This window comes from Heteronotia binoei, chromosome 10 (genome assembly GCF_032191835.1).
Source record: "Heteronotia binoei isolate CCM8104 ecotype False Entrance Well chromosome 10, APGP_CSIRO_Hbin_v1, whole genome shotgun sequence".
NCBI lineage: Eukaryota > Metazoa > Chordata > Lepidosauria > Squamata > Gekkonidae > Heteronotia > Heteronotia binoei.
This window is the reverse complement of record NC_083232.1, coordinates 72618419-72642866: the sequence shown is the minus strand read 5'-3', so window position 1 is coordinate 72642866 and position 24448 is coordinate 72618419. Positions and strand designations below refer to the sequence as shown.

The 24448-nt window shown below is 44.9% G+C and overlaps 1 protein-coding gene across 1 annotated transcript in view; it reads right to left on the bottom strand.

The window, feature by feature from the left end:
• Window positions 1–3600, bottom strand: part of CDCP1 (CUB domain containing protein 1) — a 52935-nt gene extending 49335 nt beyond the window's left edge. The window contains exon 1 of the mRNA XM_060247717.1: window positions 3522–3600. Coding sequence (XP_060103700.1) covers window positions 3522–3600 — 79 coding nt within the window. The remainder of the gene's footprint in view (window positions 1–3521) is intronic.
• Window positions 3601–24448: the final 20848 nt, after the last annotated feature.

The window sequence follows — 24448 nt, the reverse complement described above, 5'->3', positions numbered from 1 at the left end:
AAAGCAGTTGCAACTTCCGGTCTCGGGGAGGGGGTCTAGGAGCCAGCTCAGCTGTGACTAATGTTAATGACATGTTGCAAGAAGCCAATGAGCCAGATGTTCCTTTTTGAAGCAACTCTTCAACCCCAAACAGGGCTTTTTTTCTGGAAAAGGAGGTGCTGGAACTCTCAAGAGAGAAATGAAGGAGAAACATATCAGTGCCTCTCATGGACTTTCAAACATTTTTTGAGAATTTTGTTTCCACAAAGAGGTTCCAGAACTCCATTCCACCACATTCCCCAAGGGGGAAAAGCCCTGACCCCAAGATATGAGTAAAGTATTTAAAACTATTTCATCTCTAAGTATCGTACGCCGCCTTGAACAAAGTAGAAAGGAGGGATATAAATATTTTAATAAATGAGGAAAAATATTTCCTCATTTATTAAAATCATTTTTTCTGAATTATTGCAGAAGAAAACATTTTAGAAACTATTCTGAATTAAACTAGACACAGAAATGTCAACACTTATGTCAGCTGGGCTGCTTTTTGCTTTGATATCTGGGTACCTTCATATATCCTTCACTGGTTCAAATGAGAGAAAGATCACACCGAAGTCATGATTGAAAGCTCTGATGCATTAATAGAGCAAATGCTTCCTGAAACACCATGTGTGCATCGGGCCACTCTACATGCATCAGAGTTGCTGAAAGTGCATCCAAAGACTTTTTAAGTCAGTGCTGTGATAATGCACTTCAAGAAGGAGACCACGTCATCCACTTTGAAAGAACTGAAGTCCTTTCTACGGTCTCACATTATCATACCCGCCTGAACAGAGAAGCTATTGAGATTTACAAACACCAGCACAATTTTAACAGAAAGGAAGAAGGCATTTTCATCCACCAATCTTGGTACCCAGCTCTGCAAAACACCCTACAGACTATAAATTGCAGAAAGTCTCAGAACAACCAGCAAATTCCACAGAACAATCAGCACAGTCAACAACCATCTGCCTTATCTTCAAACCCCTTCCAACCTTCCCAGCAATTAACACAGAACAATGGTCACATTCAACAGCCAGTTTCCTTATCACTACCCTTCCAGGAAGCCCCACCAAACAATGGGCACATCCACAAACCAATTGCCCTTTCATCACACCCCCTCCAGCCTACAAATAGTAGCTCTCCAGCAGCCCTGGCCCCACTCAATGCACAGCAGCCAAGAAGGTCTGAGCGCATGCTCCGGGTGCAACACCACTGAGGATGTTCTCCGCAGCTGAGAACGAAACGTCTGGAAGGAAAACTTTCTCCAGTAGAACACGGCACTTGATCCCGAAAGATTCTACAAACCCTAATGATGTTACCAGCCGTGAAAACCTGAAATCTTTGATTCTGGAAGTTGCTTACCCACTACTGTCCAGCCACTGGCAGAAGAGACTGGCTCCTTCTTAACTGGCAATGTTGGGGTTTGAAACTCCCTGGTTAACTACCCAGTCAGAACTGATCCTTTAAGGGGACTTGCATCCCATCCTTTAACAGGACTGGCCCTAACTTGGCAGCAGTTGCATCAATTCTGGTTTAGATTCCAGCAGTCAAAACAGAACCTGCAGAGCCTCGCCTACACAGGACAAGCACTAGCCGTGGAATGTGAATGGCAAGACACAACAAAAGCAGTGGAATCACATCTACAGATACAAGAAATCCACCCAAAGCAAACTATGCACGGGAAGAGGGGGGAGGCCGGCAAGGAAGCACAACTGTTCTTGGAATTATTTTACAGACCAGCACGGCTACCTCAAGTTTTGTCTACCTGCTTTAGAGAAATCCAGTAAGCAGGCAGTCCACGTTCAAGATTTGCTGCTGACCCCATGGATCAGAAACGGCTGGGTTGCGCAAACCAACACTGGTGACCCAGGCTGATTCCACATTTGGCGTTTGCCTCCCTTTCACTCCAGGGTTGTTTCATGCGGGTGTGATTTCCCGATTCCGCACTAGAGGATTTCTTCCAGATTCAATTCCCAATCTGTTCCGTGTGCTCTGATTTCGCATTCCTGCTGCTCCCAGAGTTTCCCCCACAATGGTAGCAATTTTCCCCTCCCTCATACGTTTCCCTTTTTTTTTTTAACATGCATGTGTGTTTGCGTTACAACTCGATCATCTTTGTTTGCCTTACAACGTAATGCCAGAGGCATAATACTGGCAAAGTCACATGTTTTCCTTTCACCCTGCCACTGGCAGGTTATCTAAGCCCTGGGAAATCTGAGTTGGTGATCCACCATTTTTATCCACACACACTGAATGGTAAGCACACAGTTTTCCATTAAAAGCTATAGCAAATTACAAACAGATGCATGAAGGTGTGTGTGGGGGGGATTTATGCAGAGGGGTTAAGGGAAAAAGTTTCCCCAACCTATCACAAATATAAACCTATAAAAATAATCAAATTCCCGTTCCTGTTTGAGGCCATACGGGGAGGGGGGATCGATAAAGGTGGCAATCGCGCATCTTTAAAGTAGTTTGTGTAACATCGCTATTTATTTAGTTGCATTGTAACGATCTTATTTGGGGGGAAAATTATAATAGGAGTGATTTTAATTGGGGGAGGGAGAAAGTAATCACAATGCAATGACACATTATCAAAATCACGTGGAATACCATAAAGAATGGGGGCGGGTGGAAGCAAGGGATGTATTCAGTAAAAGAAAATCATGTTACATCGTTATATATTTTTCACGTTGTAACACGAAATGTGATTTGTTTAAAAAAATTATGTTATTTCAGGAAAATATTGGATAATTTTCAAAGCGAGTAAAATTAAGGAAGTATGACGAAATAACTGGGCAGAATCATGGGCGTGGAGTTATGTGGGTGTGTTCTACTGATGCGAGAAGTTTGACAGCGCATTGGCGTGAATTCCGCACATAAATTTCGAGCCCTGAAACCGCATCAAAAATAAACTTCTCGCAAAATGATGATCTTTTAGATGCGGGGTGACACCGCTTTAGAGGCAGGTCAAACTGCCGCTCCGGGTCAAGAGATGTGGAAAGCAACATCTGCCAGGGGGAGGAACAAAGCACGGAGGCCGGAGCAATGGCTAATGTGGAATCAGCCCCAGGCAGGACTGCTAAGGTATCCCTGCCTGGCGTTCGCTTCCTTGGTTGGAACTTGGTTTTGCCCCAAGAACAACCAGATCTTGCAAGGGTGCCTGGCAAAGCATCCTGACGCGATGATCCCCGCGCAAGTAGCCGCCCTGAGCCCAACCAAGTTTGGTCCCGACCCCCTCGTCTGAAACATTCACAAATTTCGCGACCACGCATGGGGGTGGGGGGACGCGTCCCTTCTTGGAAGCGTCCAAAGGGAGCTCAGTCACACGAGGAAGTTGCACGGAGCCGCAGAACTCTTCCCAAGAAGCCACGCTGCTCTCCCGCTTCAAGCTCCTCCGCGGCCGCGGCGCTCATCCAAACCAGTCGCGATCGGCAGCGCCGCTGGCGTCCCCCTTCCCCCGCTGACCCCACCCAGGGATCTGCACAGGGGGTGCTTCTTACCTGCCTCCGGGAAGATCAGAGCCGCGGCCAGCACGAGGGGGAGCAGCAGCCGCCGCGGGAGCGCCCGATCCGCAGCCATCTCTGCGCATCAATCAGCCCCTCTGCGCTCCGCCCGGGCGCCCCTCTGCGCGCCCGGCTGACTGTGCCAACCTCCCCGAGGCGCCGCTTGCACTCTCGCTTCTTCCTGCTCTACCTGAGGTCAGGCGGAGGCAGCCCAGCCCAGCCCGCTCGCCAGGTGAGGCTCCTCCCCTTCCTCTGCCCCTCCCCTCCCCTCCCGGGAAGGCTGGGGCGTGGCGGGGCATTGCCATTTTAGGCGCTCCGCGAGCTCCCTCTCACTTGCGGATGCCTCGGGGAAGGGAGAAAGGTCGGCGCTGCGGGGCCCCCCACGCAAAATAGAGGGTGGGTGTTGAGCGGGCCTATCAGGGCGTGTCGCTGGAAACCGGGACGGTGTTCTCTCGCTGGTGCTTAATAATTCTGGACAATTGAGTTGCTGTTTCCTAAGAAAGTAGGAAGTTAAACCCGAGAAATGCGGGAGGATAGTGGGGGGTGCAGACTGCAAAGCGTTGGCTGGAATAGGGCGAGTTTAAAGCTCTCCTGGCCGCTGCTGCCCCATTCCTGCTGCTCTTCCAGGCCCAGGAGGCAGGTAAGGAGGAGCCGCGCCCTTCGGCCAGTCCTTTAAAGAAAATGTGTCCTGGAGTCCCTCCCAACGCCTTTATGCGACCCCATGAAGTTCACCCCCAGATGGGGTTTTCGGGGCAAGAGGTGAGCAGAGGTGCTCTGCACAGCGGACCCTGACTCCCATCCGAGTACTTGGGCCTGTTGGGCTCGGCTGGACTAGAGTTTGGCAGCAGAAACTAAGTTTAATTTTTACTTTAATTTTTTAAATTTATATTCCACCCTGTCCCGCAAGCGGGCTCAGGGTGGCTTTCAAAAACAGTAGCTGCATAATTGCCCAAGTGCTACAAAGCAGCAACCTTTCTTGTTCTACAGGACACCTTCGCTTAGAAAGTAATAAAAAGTGTGTGTGGGAGAGGTGTTTTAGGGCAGTCCTAAATCTACAGTGCGATTGCATATAACACAGGATCACATTGTAGACTTAATTGAATTAAGGGGCTGTTGAGTACAACAGGTTTTAAAATTCATGAAGGATAATGGAGACAGAAGCAGCAAAAAAAAAAAATTACAAAACTTTCCCTTTGAGATGTCTGGCTGATTAACTATTCCCTGAGTAAGGTTGCAGTTAGCTAGGACTGCACTCCTATTCATGCTTACTAGAGAGTAAGGGAGTAGGGCTACTCAGCAACTAATCCTGCTGAGTTCAATGGGGCTTTCTCACCAGTAAGTGTGCAGCAGGGGTTCCAACCAAAGGGCCAGCCTGGTAACGAGAGTGTTGGACTAGCATTTGGGAGATGCAGGTTCAAATCCCACTCTGCCATGGAAGTTTTGCTGGGTGACCTTGGGCCAGTCACACTCAGCATCACCTATCTCACAGGTTGTTCTGAGGGACAAAATGAAGATATGAACAACCTGGGGCCTGAAGTGATATAAGTAATAGGAAAGAGAGTAGGTTGCACATATGAGATGCAGCTGCACCTGAGATGCCGGGGAAACCCTGCTTCTGGCTGCATGTGGGCTGATGTTACTCAGCCTCATCACATGTTACAGTTCTGCACCTGGCCCCTGCAGTATTTGGCACATCTGAAAAATGTTCCTGCTCAAGGCTGTCTCATGATGCCTTGGAGACAAATGGCCTCCCTAATTAACAAGGGACCGGATCTCTGGGAGATTCCCCCTACAGCAGGCCTCAGGAAGAGAAGACCAAAAGTCTTGTTCTTGCCAGGGATTTCATCCAACTGAGGTTATTGCAGAAGAATTTCCCCCTTAATTGTGCCTCGGGAACCAGAGCTGTTTCCGACTAGGTTGTCCTTGCTGTGCCAAGATTTACCTGACTCAGGCAGCAGCCTCAAATTGCATCCTTTTAGGGCTAATCAGCAGATGTACACAACACACTTGTTTTCAAACAGTTATACAGGTACATGAGCTGCTGATGGCTGCCCACGGTAGCTGTGTTGTGTACAAAGCATTGCCCACAGTAACTTTGTGTGTTGTGTACAAAAGAACTTTTAGGAGCAGACTGTGTACATACCTTGAGTATACATCCAGATGTTTTAGCAGTTCTGTTTTATGATATATCACATTTGTTTGTCTCATTTTTCTTCCAAGGAGCTCAAGGCAATGCATGTATTTCTCCCTTTCTCTGTTTTATCCTTACTCCATCACTGTTGGTAAGTCTAGTATGAAACTTAATGTGTCTGGTTCAAGACCATCCTGGGAGCTTTATTCAGGGTTGGAAATTTGAACCTCAGTCTCTTCCATTCTCATGTGATGATACTGAATTTATATCCTACCCTCGAGTCTCAGAGCAACTCACAATCTCATTTATCTTCTCCCCCCACAACAGACACCCTATGAGGTGGGTGGGGCTGAGAGAACTCTCACAGAAGCCTTTTCAGGGACAGCCTCTGCCAGAGCTATGGCTAAACCAAGGCCATTCCAGCAGCTGCAAGTGGAGGAGTGGGGAATCAAACCCGGTTCTCCCAAATAAGAGTCCGCACACTTAACCACTACACCGAACTGGCTCTAATCTGTGACATCAGCTACTTGCAATAACAGGTTGAATACACACAACTTGCTTTAAGCTGAGTCAGGCATTTGGCTTATGGAGGTTTGTGTTTCCTCCTCTGATCAGCAGCAGCTCTCCAGGATACTAGGTAGAGCACTCCTCTGTGCAGTTGCCCTGAAGTTTTTTCTTAGCTATTTACTTGGCTGTCTCGTCCCCATTTTTATCTGCTTCTCTTTTCTGTTTCTCTTATTTACCCCAGTGTTCAGTTGCCCTTTTCTGCTTCTTTTGCACAATTTTCTTAGGTTTTTTTGGCTTCCCCTTAACTAGTCTTGGTTGACGTGAAAATGGCAAGGAGTAACTAAATCGACAGGACAATGTGCAAGTCATTAGTAACGCACTGGCAAATAAAGGTGTGATTCATGAGAATGTAGTAATGGGGAATTTAGGCTTAGATGCAATGTCAGGGTCATCCTGTTCAAAAAATTTCCTTATGCCAAAAACCAGCAATTTTTTTTTTTTTTAGTTTAAGGCTAAAACTAAAGCCCACTTAACCAGAGGCATTAAGTGAATTCAGTCAGCAGTGGGGAAAAGTAGAGACCTTGACATTTCTGTGCAAAACTCAGAAGTGTGCAATATAAGTACAGTGCCATTCCCAACAATTGTAAATGGTGGTAAGAATTAAGATGCTTCCACACAGAGGTATTTCTCTGCCTTGACTTCCAAACTAGAGTGGATTTTTTTTTTTTTACCTTCTACATGATGCCATATTCTGATCGATCTCTTTCCAGGTTGTCCCCATTTTCATAGGCTCTTTTTCCTGTGGGGTTTTTTTCTTCCCTGTTGTGCCACTGCAGGCTTTTTTAAAAAATAAAACCCTGGCAATTGCTATTAGGTTGTCATCATTATGCTGTTGACACCCAGATCTTTATGTTTTTATTCAATCCCTTAGAGATGCAAGAGAACTGACAGAGAAGTGTGAGCTCTCATTACAACTCCATCACGTGAAACCACTGAGATTACTGTAAAAATGGTCTCACACCTCTCTAGACCAGGAGTGGCCAAATTTGTTTAACATAAGAGCCACATCGAATAAATTTCAGATATTTGAGAACCACGGGACATGAACGTCAGATGAAGGAAGGAAGGAAAATAGAGGGAGGGAGAGGTGGAAAGAAAGCAACTTTAACTTTAAATGCCTTCTCCAAGCTGCCAGGTGGCTTGGCTTGGAGCAGTGTAAAGAGACAAATGCCTTCTCCAAGCTGACCAGTGGGGCAGTAGGGGCTTCAAGAGCCGCACAAGATGTGTGAAAGAGCCACATGTGGCTCCTCTGCCGCAGTTTGGCCACCCCTGCTCTAGACCACATAGTTTTCAGTGATTCCTAAATGGAACTAACATAACTGTTGGGGGAACGTATAAAGCCATAGCGTTTCTAGTGATTCCTAGTGAGGCATGAGATGGTGCGATTCCCAGAAGTCATGTCATCACTAACAGTAATCCTTTTTCCCCCCTGCTGGTTGCCTGAGGGTCAGATGTGAGGGATCGCTGTGGCAACCCTAGCAGGGTGTAATACCACAGAGTGTACCCTCTGAAGCTGGTATTTTCTCCAGGGGAATATCTCTTTATTCTGGAAATCAATTGTAATTTTGGGAGATCTCCAGGCCCTACCTGGAGGTTGGCAACTAAGGTCACCATGTATGGCTTGTCAGCCAAGAGGAATCCAGTGTGCTGGAGCTGGGGGCACAGTTAGCAATGCAGTGATGTCATTATGATGGGAAATCCAGGAGTGACATCATGCCTCTCTAGCACTTGCTGGAAACTCTTTGTTAAAACCATAGAGTTTCTGGCAGTTCCTAAAGAAGACTGATGTTGGTTCCAGTTTCCCCACAGAATTAATGTCATACCATTGGTGACAGTGTTTGGTTGGGGGGGTTTATGTTATTTTTTCTTGTGGACATAGGAACAGCAGTTAGTAACAGTAACTGGTTAAAATAGGAGCCCAATCCTGAGGCATTTCCTTCATAGTCAGATGATTATCCACTTGCATGTGTGAACTCACTCATCCTGAGTCCATGTAAACTGGAACCGATGTTTCTGTAAACAAACCAGAAAACAGATGTTTCTTCTAAGCTGTGGTCTGGAAGGCTTTAAACCAGTGTGGTGTAGTGGTAAGAGTGGCAGACTCTAATCTGGGGAACCAGGTTTGGTTCCTGACTCCTCCACATGAAGCCCGCTGGGTGATCTTGGGCCTGCCACAGTTCTCTCAGAATTCTCTCAGCTCCACCTACCTCACAAAGGTACCTGTTGTGGGGAGAGGAAGGGAAGTGTAAGCTGCTTTGAGATTCCTTAAGATAGAGAAAAGCTGGGTATAAGTTCTATTCAGCCCCTCCAAAGTGGGCCTGAATGGAACTGTACTGAGGGAAATACATTATTAGGGATTTCACCCATGCATCCTTAAATCTCCCTTTCCTGAATATTGTTTCTGTCAGGGGCTTGAACAGGACAGTTTTCTCATTGTCCTCAGGCTTCTAATACTCAACAGTTTGTCCTTTTGGAGTATGTTCTTATCAGACTGTTGGGGGAGGTTCTTTTGATTAATTTACAAAGCCATATTTTTCTGCACACCAGCGAATCATTTGAACATTTGGAAATCCTTACTTTGTCAGTGATTGGCCTGTCTTTGCCGCTTTCATACCTGGCATGAGCTACTCAGTTTACTATTGAATATCACTCATCAATATATATAAATCTCAGCATAGCCAAATCTGTCCTTGCGGGTTCCCCACCACATAACTGGACTTGGCCTGATACCGGGTCAAGGGAAGGAAAAAAACCTGAGATTAAAGGTATTTATTTATTTAGTTAGTTAGTTATTTAGTAGGCTTATATTCTGCCCTTTCCCATAAATGGGCTCAGGGTGGATCACAACATACAATAATAACAAAACCTGCAGATCAAAGTTAAAGCCTGTCAGGGGAGGGCGGGAGATAAATCTGATAAAATTAAACAACACTACATTCAAATTAAACAAGCAAAACAATAGAACAATAAATAGAGTTCACCACTGGCAGGAAGGGCACATTGTATAAGGTAAATAGTTATAGGCCCAGATTAAATGATGGTGGTAGTAGTAGGATAGCATTGCAGTAGGGCACAATGTCACCACAAGGGAGGCCAACTGATGGAATAATAGCTGGAATAGGATGCTAATAGGGGGAAATAAAGGTAGGTTGGCTGATGGATGGGAAAGAGAAATGCAGGGAACAAAAGGGGAGACATGGGGGTTTTCTGGGACAGGAAAGAGGAAATAGTGGGGGAGCGGAAAACCCAATCCTCTCGCAACTCTTTGCGGGTCTCCTGCTTCTAGTGATTATAGTTCCAATCTGTCTCCAAAAATTATTGTCTATGATGAATTGTACCACAATATGGGTCCTACTGAAAGCAGTAAGGTGGCAAACAGTGCATACCAACTGCTGTTTGGGAGGGAGGCAGGAAGGTTGTATTTTCAGCAGGATGAATCCATTGCAACGTGTCAGGGTACATTCTGATATCGGCTTTGAAGGAAACTGTGTCTGTGTATTTTAAAATGAGTCTATAGCAATCTATGACTGGCTGTAGGTACGACGGGGATGTCTCTGTCTCTGTCTCTCTGTTCTAACCGGAGTTTCTAAAGGGACTTGAAACACTGCATGCTAAAATCATTTTCCTCTCTCTCTCTCTCAGCTTTTGTGCTGGCTTTAAAAATAAATGGTGTCTGTTCCTTGCAAAAGAGCTCTCTCAAGGAAAATGGCTATGTTTTATAAAGAGAGGAGCTGCTTGTATTACAGCCTCTCCATTCTAGTGCCTTTAAGTTTTAAAAGGGTACTGTTCCTTGTGGGGGAACCACTGGGGCTTGCAGGAAGAGAGAACTCCTGGCAAAACATTCTCCAGGTGGGAACTGGAGATTTCCAGGAATTTGTGATTTCAGCTTTTCAAATACAGTTTTCAAAGCACACCAAACATTTTTCCCACAATGTGCAAAAGGACACTTTCCAAAAATAAGCTGCAAATGCACAAGTTTAAACCCACTTCCATTTTCATTGTACAAATGCACAGCTCCCCCCCCCCTAAAAAAATAAAGTTTGCACCAAACAATTTTTCACATAATTAAAAGAACACAGTAGCCATTTTGCCTCCTCTTTCTTCTCAGAAGTCCAGCCCCAGGGAGATGGCTGCACCCCTGACAGTCCAGGGGGGTGGGAGGGGGGAGCCAGGAAGGTGGGACTTATCTCCTCATCAAATCTTGATTTTGACAAAAGCCACATACTAGATGCTATTCTCCTTCATTTGGCACCTCTTTTCCCAGAAAAAAAACACCCTGAGTATAAGTGTAGCCACTGAACTCAATGGGAGTGAAAAGCCTCCTTCCCTGGCCTCCTGTCAAGCCTACCAATCATGGCACTGTTTAGGATATTGATTAAATTTACAGCCAATCACAGCACTCTTTAAGAGTACGTAAACAGCAGTCAAGGAGATCACAATCCAGGGGTACCTGTCCTTATGTCAGAATATTCACTGTAGTGATGGACACCTTAGAGAACTTTACAAAACAAAAATTTTACACAGACATCTAAGGATGACTGACAGCACAGTCTTCCAGCAAGTTGCCCACACCACTTCACAGAACTCTTCCAGCTCTTCTACCTCAGGAGACAAACACTGAATTCAACACTGCTCCTCCAGCTGCGGGATGCAAAGACAATGCACTCTGTGCTGTTAAGCAAGGGAGTGTTCACATGCCATTGTTATTGACTTTGCAGTCTATGCGTCCTACCTGTATTACCAGGTAGAAATCTGAAGTCCTGTCTGGAGGCAGAACAAAACTCGTTTATGTTCAGCATGTCTGCACATGCAGACATGCTACCTTATGTAACCAGTAGTACTGACAGATCCTGTCTTGTCATGATAATGAGCCCTAAAGGCACATCATGGTAGTTTGGAACTGGAGAGACCAGAGGAAAAGGAGGATAGGGCAGGGATGCATTTAATAGTTGTGTAGAAAAAGGAGTTTCAGCAATTATACCTTCCCACCATGACAAGCTGCATTTTCTAATATCCTGTCTTTGTGTCCTAACAGCAGCCAGGACATGGGGATATTTATTTAGGCAATTTATAATCTGCCCTTTCCCCCACAAAAATGGGCTCAGGGTGGATGACAACATTCTAAAAACAGTATAAAACAACAGTTAAAAGCCAAATCAAGCAATACAATTTAACAAATCATAAGAAGGTATAAATGTTGGCTCAGTTGTGCACATATAATATATACTAAGAGTCTAGAACAATAAATAAATTTAATATTACAGCAGAGATGGATTGCAGCATAGGGCCAGCCTATGGAATAGCTCTGTTTTGCAGACCCTATGGAAATATAGCAATTTGGTGAGGGCCCAGATCTCTAGAGGGAGCTGATTCCACCAAGCTGGAGCCAAGGCCAAAAAGGCCCTGGCCCTGGTTGAGGCAAGTCGAATGTCCTTTGGGCCAGGGACTGTCAACAGATGTGTGCTGGATTGTAATTATCTCTGGGGCACATAAGGGGAGAGGCAGTCCCATAGATATGTCGGTCCCAGGCCATATAAGGCTTTAAAAGTCAAAACTAAAATCTTGAAATGGATCCGGTACTCAGTTGGTAGCCAGTGCAGTTGATGCAGTGCTGGCTGAATGTGTGCCCAGCTAGGCACTGTTATCAACAGCTGAGCTGCTGCATTCTGCACCAGCTGGAGTTTCCGGATCAGCCTCAAGGGTAAGCCTACATAGAGCGAGTTACAGTAATCCATCCTGGAAGTGAGTGTTGCATGGATCACTGTAGCTAGGTCCTGGGGGGATAGGTAGGGTGCCTGCCTGGCCTGCCAAAAATGATAAAAGTGATAGAAGTGTAGGGCTGCATCTCACAGATCCAGTCTGCTAAGAGGAGTGCTTGCCATTGGTGCAATATAACTTCTCTTAAGCAAGAGACTCCTTGACTGACAGGAGAAACTCATGCATTAGGAGAAGGCTGCTAACATCCATGGAAAGCACCATCAATAGTATTTGAGATGAGCACAGTACAGATGGGAAAGTGCTGCCATCTACAAGCAATGCTATGAAATGATACAGTGGCTTTATAATTAATTTTTTGTGTGAAATATTTTGCTATCCATGGGAATGGCAGCGAGGGAATATAAAATGATGATGATGATTTCTTCCTTGTACATGAGCATTATTTTGCAATGGCATGGAGATAAATTGGGATTTTGCTACCAAATATATACTTAACAGAGCTACAGCCAGTTACATCTCCTTGCAAGTATCAGTGTGGTATGCATGCCTGCAATACTCTCACATTGACACATTACATTGTAGATGTATGTTTTAATGGTGCTGGAGAAGACTCTCGAGAGTCCCTTGGACTGCAAGAAGATCAGATCAGTCAGTCCTAAGGGAAATCAGCCCTGACTGTTCCCTGGAAGGTCAGATGCTGAAGCTGAGCTGAGACACAAACCCAGATCTGTTAAATCAAACACATCCTTAACAAAACCAGACTATAAAGATGTGCACCTAAGTAAACTTTTGAACTATAACAGCTACATTTCCTACACAGTTCTTTATGAAGTGTATGCTTGGAATAAAGTTTTGTCTGGGTGTTCTTTCCAACATTTATTTATTCTGTATTTTTATATTTTTATGATTAAGGTTTATATCGATACTGGTTTTTATATGACTTTTATGGACTGTAAGCCGCCTGAGCCTGCTTTGGTGGGGAGGGCAGAATATAAGCCGAAGAAATAAATAAACATTTAGCACAGGGAATAAAGTACTAAAAAGATAAAGGTAGTCCCCGTGCAAGCACCAAGTCGTTACCGGCCCACAAGGTGACGTCACCTCATGACGTTTTCTTGGCAGACTTTTTGTTATGGGATGGTTTGCCATTGCCTTCCCCAGTCATCTACACTTTATCCCCAGCAAACTGGGTACTCATTTTACCAACCTCAGAAAGATGGAAGGCTGAGTCAACCTTGAGCTGGCTATCTGTACCCAGCTTCCACCAGGATCAAACTGAGGTCATGAGCAGAGCTTGGACTGCAGTACTGAAGCTTACCATTCTGCGCAATGGGGCTCCTTCCCAATAAAGTACTAGGTTTGCAAAAATGACAGCGATCAAGCAACAAACCAATTATTTCTCTGTGGTTTATGGTGTGATTTGCTGAGGATCCCTTGAAAAAATTAAAAATACACATGACCAGGCAACCCAGATTATGCATCTGGACATTATGCACATGTAATGAACAAATAAATAGGAACTGTTGGTTGGTGTTCTTTGGACTCCTAGAGTGACAGATGCAAACGCAGGAAGTGCAGTTCCTTTTGTATGATCAACATTTGCTGCCCTCATGATGTAACACCTTTATAAAGGAGCCAGGGATTATGTAATATCACAGTCTCTGAAGATTAAATCCAAGCAGGAACAATGTCATAATACTTTTCTGAGGACCAGCTAGAAGTAGTCTAGCTTTCAAATGTCACAAATAAACTGTTCCAACAAGAGAATGAAGAACCATCCCATTGGTACAGAACGTGATAGAAAATGATAAATGATCCATCAGTAATCTGTAGAACATGATAGATGACCCATCAGTAATCTGTTAACAGTTATTCTTTTTAAAAAACTTTTAAAATAAGGTTCTCCATTCAAAAATAATGACAAAGTTCCAAAATTTCAGGTAAATGCATTAAAGATTTCATTCAGCATTACTACGGGTAATTCCAGTGTTATTAGCAAAGATCTGTAAAAAGGGGGGGAAATCCCACTTTTAACGATATCATAAAACCATAGTTTTCATTACAGTTACAATTTTAAGATGCTCACTTTTTGTTTCATGAACCTTGAATGCTGGATCCCTGCTTTGAGGGATTTAACAAGAGCCACTAAAGGAGAGAACAAAACTCCAGCAACTGTGGTGATCCTGGAGAACCACAAAGTCAACTGTAACTACAGGGAGGGCCCACTGGGATATCTGTCAGGCAATAAGTCTCAGCAGGCCTGTGTTTACATAAGTCCCAATAAAGGTATTGTGGCATTCTGGATTTTCTTAATGGACCAATTGTTGCCACCTCCAGGAATGGCCATCCTGGAATTATAACCAGTCTCCAGACAACAGAGATCAAATCCCCTGGAACAAATGACTGCTTCAGAGGATGGACTCTAGTCTATGCCATGATTTCTGGCTGAGGTACCTCCCATTACCAAACCCTACCCTAACCAGGTTTCACCCCCAAATCTCCAGGAATATCCCCAAGCCCGAGTTGCTATATATCAACATGGACACCTGCACTTTTGGTCTACCAAAGTGCAAGTATCTATTATTGTAACTCAAGTATTTTATTTGGTTTGCCATGCTGCCAAGACAGCAGTCTATTTATTCTGAGGCATCAGCCTCCTTACTTTCCACACTATACTGGCTCTGACTCAAATGGCTGTCAGGCCTAGAGAACTTGTGAGGTAGAGAGCGTTCTGAGAGAGCTATGACTGACACAAGTTCATCCAGCGGGCTTCATGTGGAAGAGGAGCAGGGAATCATAGCCAGTTCTACAGATTAAGAGTCTGCTGCTCTTAACCACTACACCATACTGGAGGGCTTCAAGCAGATTGTGTGCAGGGGCCCCTTCCCTTCCTCTGCCCACCACTAGCCCCTTGCTCATGCCTCCCTTCCCCATCCATCCACTCATGTATCCAGGGCTGGCCCTGTCTCAAGGCAAATGCCTAGGGTGCCAGCCTTCTGGGGGCACCGAATTGGGCACCCCCCACATGACTCAGTGACATTATCAGTGGAGGGAGGGGGCACCAGAAGTTAGCCTTGCCCAGGGTGCCAGACAGTCTAGGGCTGCCCCTGTATGTGTACCCCCTCCCCATGCATCCTTCCCCCACTCCCAAGCCTTCCCGCTGCTCAGGTTCTCACCTGCCTGCATGCCCTTTCTCCAACTGTACTGGGCACCACAGCCATCACCACAAGCACTGCTGCCATGCATCACCTGCATGCCCTTTCCCAGTGCTGCTGGGCAGCATGTGCCAACCAATGGGGGGCAGAATTCTCCAACCTTGGAAGCACCAATAGGGGCTCTCTAAAGCTTAACCAGCAGAGCTGGCTGCTAATAACAGAATTCCCATTTTGCTCTATGGGATTAGAATTCTATATATACCCTCAGCTCAGCTCTGCAGGCTCTCCTCTGTTGGCTGTTGGCAGTTAAAGAAGTGAGGCAGGGGACCTTGCTTAAAGCAGAGCACATTCATCATTTATTTTTGAATGTGATCACCTCTCCCCTGTTGGGGTTTGGGTGTTTGGTAGGCACTACGCTGTGCCCTGCCAGCCCTGCTGGCTGCTCCAGAGGTCTGCCATGAAGTGCACAGTTCTGCCTTGTGCTCTGGACAGCTGATTCTTGACCATCGCCATGACAGCTGGTGAAAGGCTACATCCTCCATGAGGGAGAAGGGTTGGCCATCCACAGCAATCACCTTGCCAACAAGGAGAGTGTCTGATTCCTAAACCCTTCATGTAGTCCTTTAGTCTTCTTGAAGGGTGGCTTGCCTTAATGTCCCACCCATGGCACCCCAAGTGCAGGGAGCCTTTCTTGAAGGGGTCTCCTGCTCCCCTCCACTTCTTCCTGCTGAGAGGAAGTGAGCCCTTCTTCCTCTCCTTGCCTTCTGCTCTTTCCTCCAGCAGCAATATAGTTGGGCACACCCTTTATAGGTGCCTGTGGAAGACAGAGGAGGACAAGGACAAGTGTTGGGGGTTTTGCACTCCTTTGGACATGGGTGTGGCACTCCTGGCACTCTGCCACACAGAGGCCATTGGGGAGGGCGTGGAAATGTTTCCAAACTGTGGGCTTTCTCACAGTTTGAATCACTGCTGTCAGAGTCCTCCTTTCCAAAAAGTGTTAGCAACTGCTGGTGTCTCTGGGCAGTGCTAACAACTCTTTTGTCTCTATGAAGAACCCCAGGGACAGATCAGGGAAAGGAGGCTCTGAGACCTGGCAGGCAGGATGGGCTTAGTGCCTGAGGATGGGGGCCTGTGGTATGCAGGGAGTGAAGGACTTCTCTCCACCCCCACTATGAGCACCCTTTGCACCTACTTTCACTCTCATGGCACACAGAGGTGTTCACACTCAGAAGGGGTGGAAAGGTATAAATGTGGGGGGGGGGGGGGTCTGTAACTGGAACCCCAGAAATGTAATCTGCCCCTGACTTGGTGAGATTGTAGAGTGGGTGGCAGGGTATGGTTCCCTGTGTGTTTGGTGTGTGTGGCTTGCAGAGGGTCCATTCTATACTCAATAACCTGTGCCTGACATTTTCCCCAAAAGTACTTTTCTGAGAGAATTTTTGGAGGGCCAAAAGTCAGACCCCCTAAATCCAATCTGCACATAGGCTGGAAGGCTTGCAGAGGAGCTTCATGGGGAGGTCTCCGGGAAGTTTAATGTCTCTGGCTTTCACAGGGTCCATTCTATACACCCCTGAACCTCCCAAACCTGTGCTTGTCATTGCTGCTGTTTCCCCAGAAAGCACTTTCCTGGGAGCACCTTCTTTGGGAAGGCCATAACTCAGACCCCATAGATCCAATCCTCACCAAATTTGGAGGGCATGTAGAGGAAAGTCAGCTGGAGATCCTTGGTGAGTTCAGTGCCTCTAGCATGCCAAGGGGCTGTTCTACTAGGTTACAAGCCTCACAAACTGAACTAGTTTGTTTGGCCCCTAAAAGTTTGTGACAGTTGATAGAACAAAGTAGGAATCCAGTAGCACCTTTAAGATCAACAAAGTTTTATTCAGAAAGTAAGCTTTTGTATGCATACATACTTCTTCAGACAAGGGAACTTCAGTGAGCAAAACTTACATATAGCTGGTGGGTAGTGGTTAGGAATGTAAAGTGATACAAAGTTAGGATCCGATGGCAAAATAGTGTAAAAAAACAAACTGAAAGACCATTTGGTCTGGATAGCATTTGCGTGGGAAACCAATAAAAGCTGCCTGTTAATTTGCAAACCAGGCATGCCACAAACCATGAACTGAGCTGCACTTTCCCAGTTTGTGCCCATCCCTAGCCCGGAGTGTTGATGGCAAGGCACTTACCAGGGAGTGGGCTAGGGAAAGGCAAGTGGGGGAGTGTTGGTGACGGTGGGTTCCACCTGAAGCTGCCCCATCTCTACAAATGCTGATGCTGGTCGCACCTTAAATAATAAATAAACACATTATTCTGTTGTGCTCAGAAACCAAAGGTGCTAAATTATAGTTTAAGTGCTGATTCCCCACCACCACCCTTGTAATAGATATTTACGGATGAAACAAGAATTAAAATATATGATAACAGATGTTAATACAGAACGGTATTATTCTAGAGTAATTCAGATGAAGGCAGTGCTCTGCCCTTGTGTGCCTGGTGTTAGATTCTAACAGCATCATAGATTATGTGGCAAGCATTAAACAAGGGATGTGATGAAAGGCTCTGCAACAGATGCCAGTTTAGGGCCAAAGAAACTACAGGGTGATTTAGCAAGCCAGCAGAAGGAAATTGCGGAAGGTTCTTGTCTGATGGAATGCTGTGGCTTTTAAATACCAAAATGAATACTGCTGTGCTTGTTGGGATTCCGATAGACAGCTCCCTTCATCAGTCTCTAATTGCTGGGTAGATAAATGGATATTATCCAAATGCTTGGACAAGCTTGATTGGAGGTAATGTGTAGATTTCACAAGCATATGTTTATCCTGTTCATTTGCCAGAATGAAGGTATTTCTCCATCTGCAAGTTCTTGCCTTGGGGTGATGTTAAGTATGCATGCTACACTTGAGCAGGTGCTGTTTAAAGGAGAATATCCACAACAATTCATGTGGATTTGGGTTTAGGAGACATACAGCAGAGTATTAGAGGAAGCTTGGAAAGGTTAGATGCCTAACAAGTCAAAAAGATACTTTGATCTTGCAGTTCTCATATTTTCTCCCTAGAAGATGGGAAGAACCCCAATAATATTCAACACTGTAGCCAACAGAGTAAGTGCTTGTGTTTGGCTTCATGCCACAAAGGATATGATATCACTCTTGATTACGTAGTTTCCCCCCTAGGAAAATGACTGGTCTTTCAAATAGAATTTCATTTTACTGGCTTAACCATTCCAGTTTCCCATTATCTGCTGTATCTTTCAGGAGACATGTTGCTTGCTTCTTAGAAATGTTTTCAACAAGCTGTTGAATTCTATATCACCCCTAGACCATCTTCTATACCCCTTAATGGGTAAACTAGGACAATGTGCTTATTCACTGAGCTCCGAGCTCCATCTTACAACACTGCTAATTACACTGTGGAGATGTCATGGAGATACTGGGGATAAATATTCTTGTTTAGGAAGTAACTGTGGACAGCCTATTTTCTCTTGTGTTTGCTGTTCTAGGAAGCCAACTGTGTGGGATTTGTAGGATAGCAGTTTTGGAAATACTGACAGACAAGGCCATCTGAAAACAACTATGAAGGAGCTTGGGGCATTGTTGCAATCTATACCAGTCGCATCCAAACCATTCTTATACATTTATCTTCTGCTGCTTACCTGGTGCTTTTCCAGTGTGAGTTTTCTCTTTGGACTGCCCTCTTTGTAATTAAGTGATTACTAAGAGCTAGTCACGGATTTCAAGGCCAAGGACTTCATGAGGATAATAATAGAATCTCAAACAATCTTGAAGTCTGGACCCTTGAGTAATCTGTTTGCATTCTGTCTTCATTAATAGAGCTGCATTTATTTGGCTTCAGGAGGGATATTTGTGTTAGAAACATACAGTGTGGGAAGTAATATGGGTTCAAAAGTGCCTCGATTTAACCTCCCTGCCTGCTCATAAGCAAAGTTTGAAGATGTCTTTTCTCCTGATAACTCCCCCTCATGTAATGTTTCTACCTCAAACCATGTTGCAGTTTTATCAGTCATCTCTGAGGTCTCTCAGAGTGACACTCTGCTTGTAGATCAGTGTGGAGACTCAGCCCCCTTACATCAGACTGCTGGCAGAAGCCTCCCTATGTCTTCTGTTTGAGAAAATGAAGGATTGTTGTACTACTTGTTCTTACAATTATTTTTTAAAAATAGCAATTTTTAGTTGGTTTCATGGGGAGGGGGGGTTGTGTGTGCGCACCTGGAAATTATGTCAATCTCTGGTGACTAACCTCCATTGGGGGCTTGGAGGATATTCAGAGAGGTGGCTGAACAGAGCCTGCCCTCCCAACTTTGTTATTTCAAGGAGGTCTCCCATCCAAGTCTAGGGGTCTTAGTGGACCATACGCTGAACACGAGTCAACAGTGTGATGTGGTGGCTAAAAAGGCAAATGCAATTTTGGGCTGTATCAACAGAAGTATAGTGTCCAGATCACATGAACTGATGGTATCGCTTTACTCTGCTCCGATAAGACCTCACCTGGAGTATTGTGTTCAGTTTTGGGCACCATATTTTAAGAAGGATATAGACAAGCTAGAACGGGTCCAGAGGAGGGCGACAAAGATGGTGAGGGGTCTGGAGACCAAGTTCTATGAGGAAAAGTTGAAGGAGCTGGGCATGTTTAGCCTGGAGAGGAGGTGGCTGAGAGGTGATATGATCACCATCTTCAAGTACTTGAAGGGCTGTCATATAGAGGAGGGTGTGGAATTGTTTTCTGTGGCTCCAGAAGGTAGGATCAAAACCCATGGGTTGAAATTAAATCAAAAGAGTTTCCGGCTCAACATTTGGAAGAACTTCCTGACCGTTAGAGCGATTCCTCAGTGGAACAGGCTCCCTCGGGAGGTGGTGGGCTCTCCTTCCTTGGAGGTTTTTCAACAGAGGCTAGATGGCCATCTGGCAGCGATGAAGATCCTGTGAATTTAAGGGGAGATATTTGTGAATTTCCTGTGTTGTGCAGGGGGTTGGACTAGATGACCCTGGAGGTCCCTTCCAACTCTATGATTCTAAGCACTTTCCAGAGTTGGCCCTGCTCAACTTCTGAAATCTGACAAGCTCAGGCTTGCCTGAACTCTCCATGTCAGGGAGCAGTTTTGTGCTTTTTATTTTTCCCATAATTCATCTGTTTTTGAAAATTGGTTATCAGTGGGGGGTGGGGAGGCGCTGGAAGTTAGTCTTGCCTAGGGCACCAGATAGGCTAGGGCCTGTCCTGCTTGCAGCGCCCGAAGCCTGCATGTGCAGCCAGCAACTGAGCCCCACTTTGCCTGATTTGCGTGATGAGGCTGGCGTCGTCGCCAAGTTTGCCTCTCTCTGCCTCTCCTCCACAGCAGGCTGCAGTGGGGCAGGTGCTCTGATCTGAGGTAATTGTCAAGGGCCCCCCCGAGAGTTTGACTGCCTAGGGGCCTCCACAGGATTTAATCCGGCACTGATTGACCCCCGTGCATGAAGCGGGTTATACGTTAGATTTGATCTTTTGCACAAGGCTTGATCTGATTAGTGTGGTTGTTTATGAATTCTTGTTAGACCACTTCCTTATAAGGATAGGTTTGGAGGTGGCCATTCCCCACTGCAGGGGTAATGAGCATATTTATGTTTACCTGCAGAGATTAATGGATCCTGATGGTTTCCAAAATGCCCTGCAGGATTATCTGGACCTGCTGGTATTTCTCTTGATGAACTGAGTGAGATTTGGAATAATGGTCTTCAGGAAGCTATTGATCAGCTTGCTCTCCAATGCCCTCTGTGCCCTCATGTCTCTGTGGCTCCTTGGTATAATGAGAGTCTAAGAGATTGTAAGAGGTTGCTCAGATGGCTAGAGTGGAACAGGTGACAAACATGGGATGAAGCTATGAGAACACACTAATGAGCCAAATTGAAAGTCTATGAGGTGGCAGTAAAAGTTTTGAAAAGCTGGCTGGCCCAGCTTCCGGAAGATACTAGTTGTGCAAGATAATCAAAACTATTTAGGTTTACATTACAAATGCAGGCTTTGGAGCACTATAATCAATCCAGAAAGGACCATTTGGTCATCTCTCTGATACCATGCTAGTTGTAATATGTAGCCCTGGGTGCATTTCCATACATTGTCTAATATTCCTCTTTCTAGAAGACAAATACATTACCCTGCCATAGACCAGCTTTTCACCAATAAGAATCAGGGCTGCACCAATCAGGATCCAGTCCAATGTCCACTAATGACTGATAGTTACCAAAGTCCAATGCCAGGAGAGATCCAGATATACTGGTCCATAAAGCTGTTCTTCCCCATTAGCATCCCAGCAAATATAGTGCAAAACAGAGATTCTCCTGGCCTTCCATTCTTGGTCGATGGCTTCCTTACAAAACCATCTTCCAGTCACCATGAATGCTGAGGCATTTTCAAGACAAGCAGAGTATAATTGCTCTCCTAATTTTCTTCCCCAGTTTAACCTTTTACATCCTATTTTCCATTCCTCCTCTCTTAGCTCTCCCATTTTTCATTGTGGACCTGCTCATCCTTCTATGGCCAGTTCCTTCCCATTCCATCCTTCTCAATTTCCTAAAATGTGTTTCCATTTATCCCATGACACCTTCTGGTCCACCCATCACCTCTCTCTTCTCTCACTTGCTCCAAACAAGCCAAGTGGAAAGAACATAATTTAGATTTAAAGCTAACTTTAATTGAGAAGTGAGATTAAAGGAACACATCTACACAGTAGAACTGAATAAATTGATTGTTTTTATTTGGTTTCCATAGTACAATTGCCTACTATATCCCTTTTCCTTGCTGATTGTCTATTTCTAATCTGTATCTTGTTAGGACAATAAAGTTGCTTGATGGTTAAGAGCTTTGTTTTCCTCCCTTACCTTATTGTTCTGGGAATTGCTTTGTTGAAAGCAGGAGTTGTGTATACAACAGACAGAAATGATTCCACTTTAGCCCCAGATCTTGTGTATGGACTGTACATGTGTGTGGAATGCTCTGATATACACCGTACCCTGAGGGAGTGATTTGAGTAACAGCCCCTGTTGCTTTGGATAAACCAGAACTGTGTGAAGTAGCAGTCAGCCGAGATATATAGCTTCAGACAGCCGCTAAGACAAATTCAATCTATGTTGTCTCTTTCCCGATATTATAGCTTTCATACTGATTGTGACAGGTCTTTTCTGCCGACTGAGGGGGTCTCACACATCCTCCTATGATTTGAGGGAAGGTGGATCAGGTTTGTTTTAAACTGTATAGCTTCCCCTCCGTTACCAGATATTCTTAAGGCAGCATGAGGTAAGTTAAGCTTTGAGGTGAGCAAGCAGAATATGGAGATCACTGAGACAGGAGTTGTACATAAATAACAAATGTTTATTTATTTACAGGTTGGTTTCAAAGAACAGATCAGAAGCACAAGTCTCCCAACAGTCAGAGCTGAGGCACAGAAATTTAAGCTAGCTGCAGCTTCAGAGTGTAGTTTGAATTTTCTTTAATGGTTTCAGGTACGAACAGGCTTTTACTGACTAGCCACGAGCTGGATTCTTTTGCATACACAGGATTCCACCCACACCAGCCTGCCCTTTCCCAAGAGTCAGGCCCAATGGTACAAGGTCTACTCATAACCAGAGACAGGCCTAACAACTGAGGTACTCTAGCATCTTGCAAGGTTAGGGTTAAACCACTCTGCCTTGCTACCGGGTAGAGCTACTCTGTTGTGCTGAGGCAGGCCCCAAACTATCACTGCACTCTCTCTGAGTTAAACCTGAAGTTACTTCTGCTGTGCTTCCCTCCAACTTTTCATTACTGCCCCTCAAAAAAGGTGACTGAATGCTAGAGCAGCACTCCCATGGGCTCACCTGAGTGGCTGTTTTCCCCTTCAGGGGCAGGACAGCCTCTGGTCCATCACAACAATCATCTCCCATCAAAGTTCTCATACCCTGGATTCAAACTTTGTTCTGCCACTTCAGACCAACATGGCTACCCACGTTCCTTTCAAAGTATTTTGCTTACCATCTCTCATATGGAAAGGTGCCATCTTTCATTTAAGGTGAAGATCTCAGGTATGGTGGCTTCCTTAATTCCTGCACCATCCCTTGTACAGTCTGGGGCAAAACAGCAGCAGATTGTGTAACAGCACTTTTGGACCTCTGCTTTACAGGAAGTCAAACCTCTTCAGCCAGTCCTTTACAGAAAAGTGCCAAAAACAAGAATGCTAGGCCTGATGGGATCTGGAAGAGAAATCTTTGAATGTTCATGAGCTCAGCTCTTACCAAGCACCTAAGGGATTTCTATTTGTGCTTCTGGTCAGATACTTTTAATAGTAATTATACAATATGTTACTAATTCAGGGTTTTCCTCTGTGACCCATCTGTGCAAAAAAAAGAAGAGGAGGTGGTGAGAGTGATTACTGCACCATCCAAGCATACTTTTAATTACCTTTATTACAGTTCTCTTCTGGTGCCTTAGGGGAAATTGTAATACTTGGAACAGCATTTCTCTTTGTCCTCCCCACCCCCAAATAGATTTCTGTATGCATCTGAGAGACAGTGAAAATGTGAGTAAGACAGGATGTACCTACATGGTGAATGGCGGAGCCCAGATACAGCATAACTCTCCATTCATGTGTCCTTTTTTTGTAATAGTGGGAAATTCCAAAAATATAAATAATAATTGTAGAATTACAAGAGGGGGTCCCACAAGGACATGTGGATGAAGGGTATTTTAAAAAATCATTTATACCCTGCCTTTCTCTCCAATGAGAGGCCCAAAGTGACTAATATTCTCCTTCTCCTTTTTTTCTCACAACAACCCTATGAGGTAGGTAGGTTGAGAGAATGTGAATGGCCCAAGGTTACCCAGCAAATTTTCATGGCAGAGCAAGGAATCAAACCTAGGTTGCCCAGATCCTAAGTCCCTGATTTTAACCACTACACCAAGTGTCTCTGGATCTGACTTTCCCCCTCATTTATTAATGTTTTAATGTTATTTTTATAATGCCTTGTCATGGTGGACTATATCAGTGCAATTCACAGAAAGATCAGCAATATAATAAAACTAGGATTATAGAAATTTTAAGCAAAGGTGCCACCTGAACAAAGCATGTATTAAACATGACATATTAAACAATACAGAACATATATTACATAAGTAGAAGCAGAATACATTTTTCTGTACTAACATAAGAACATAAGAGAAGCCATGTTGGATCAGGCCAACGGCCCATCCAGTCCAACACTCTGTGTCACACAGTGGCCAATATATGTGTGTGTGTGTATACACACACACATACATATACACACACATACATATATATATATATATACACACACATACACACTGTGGCTAGTAGCCACTGATGGACCTCTGCT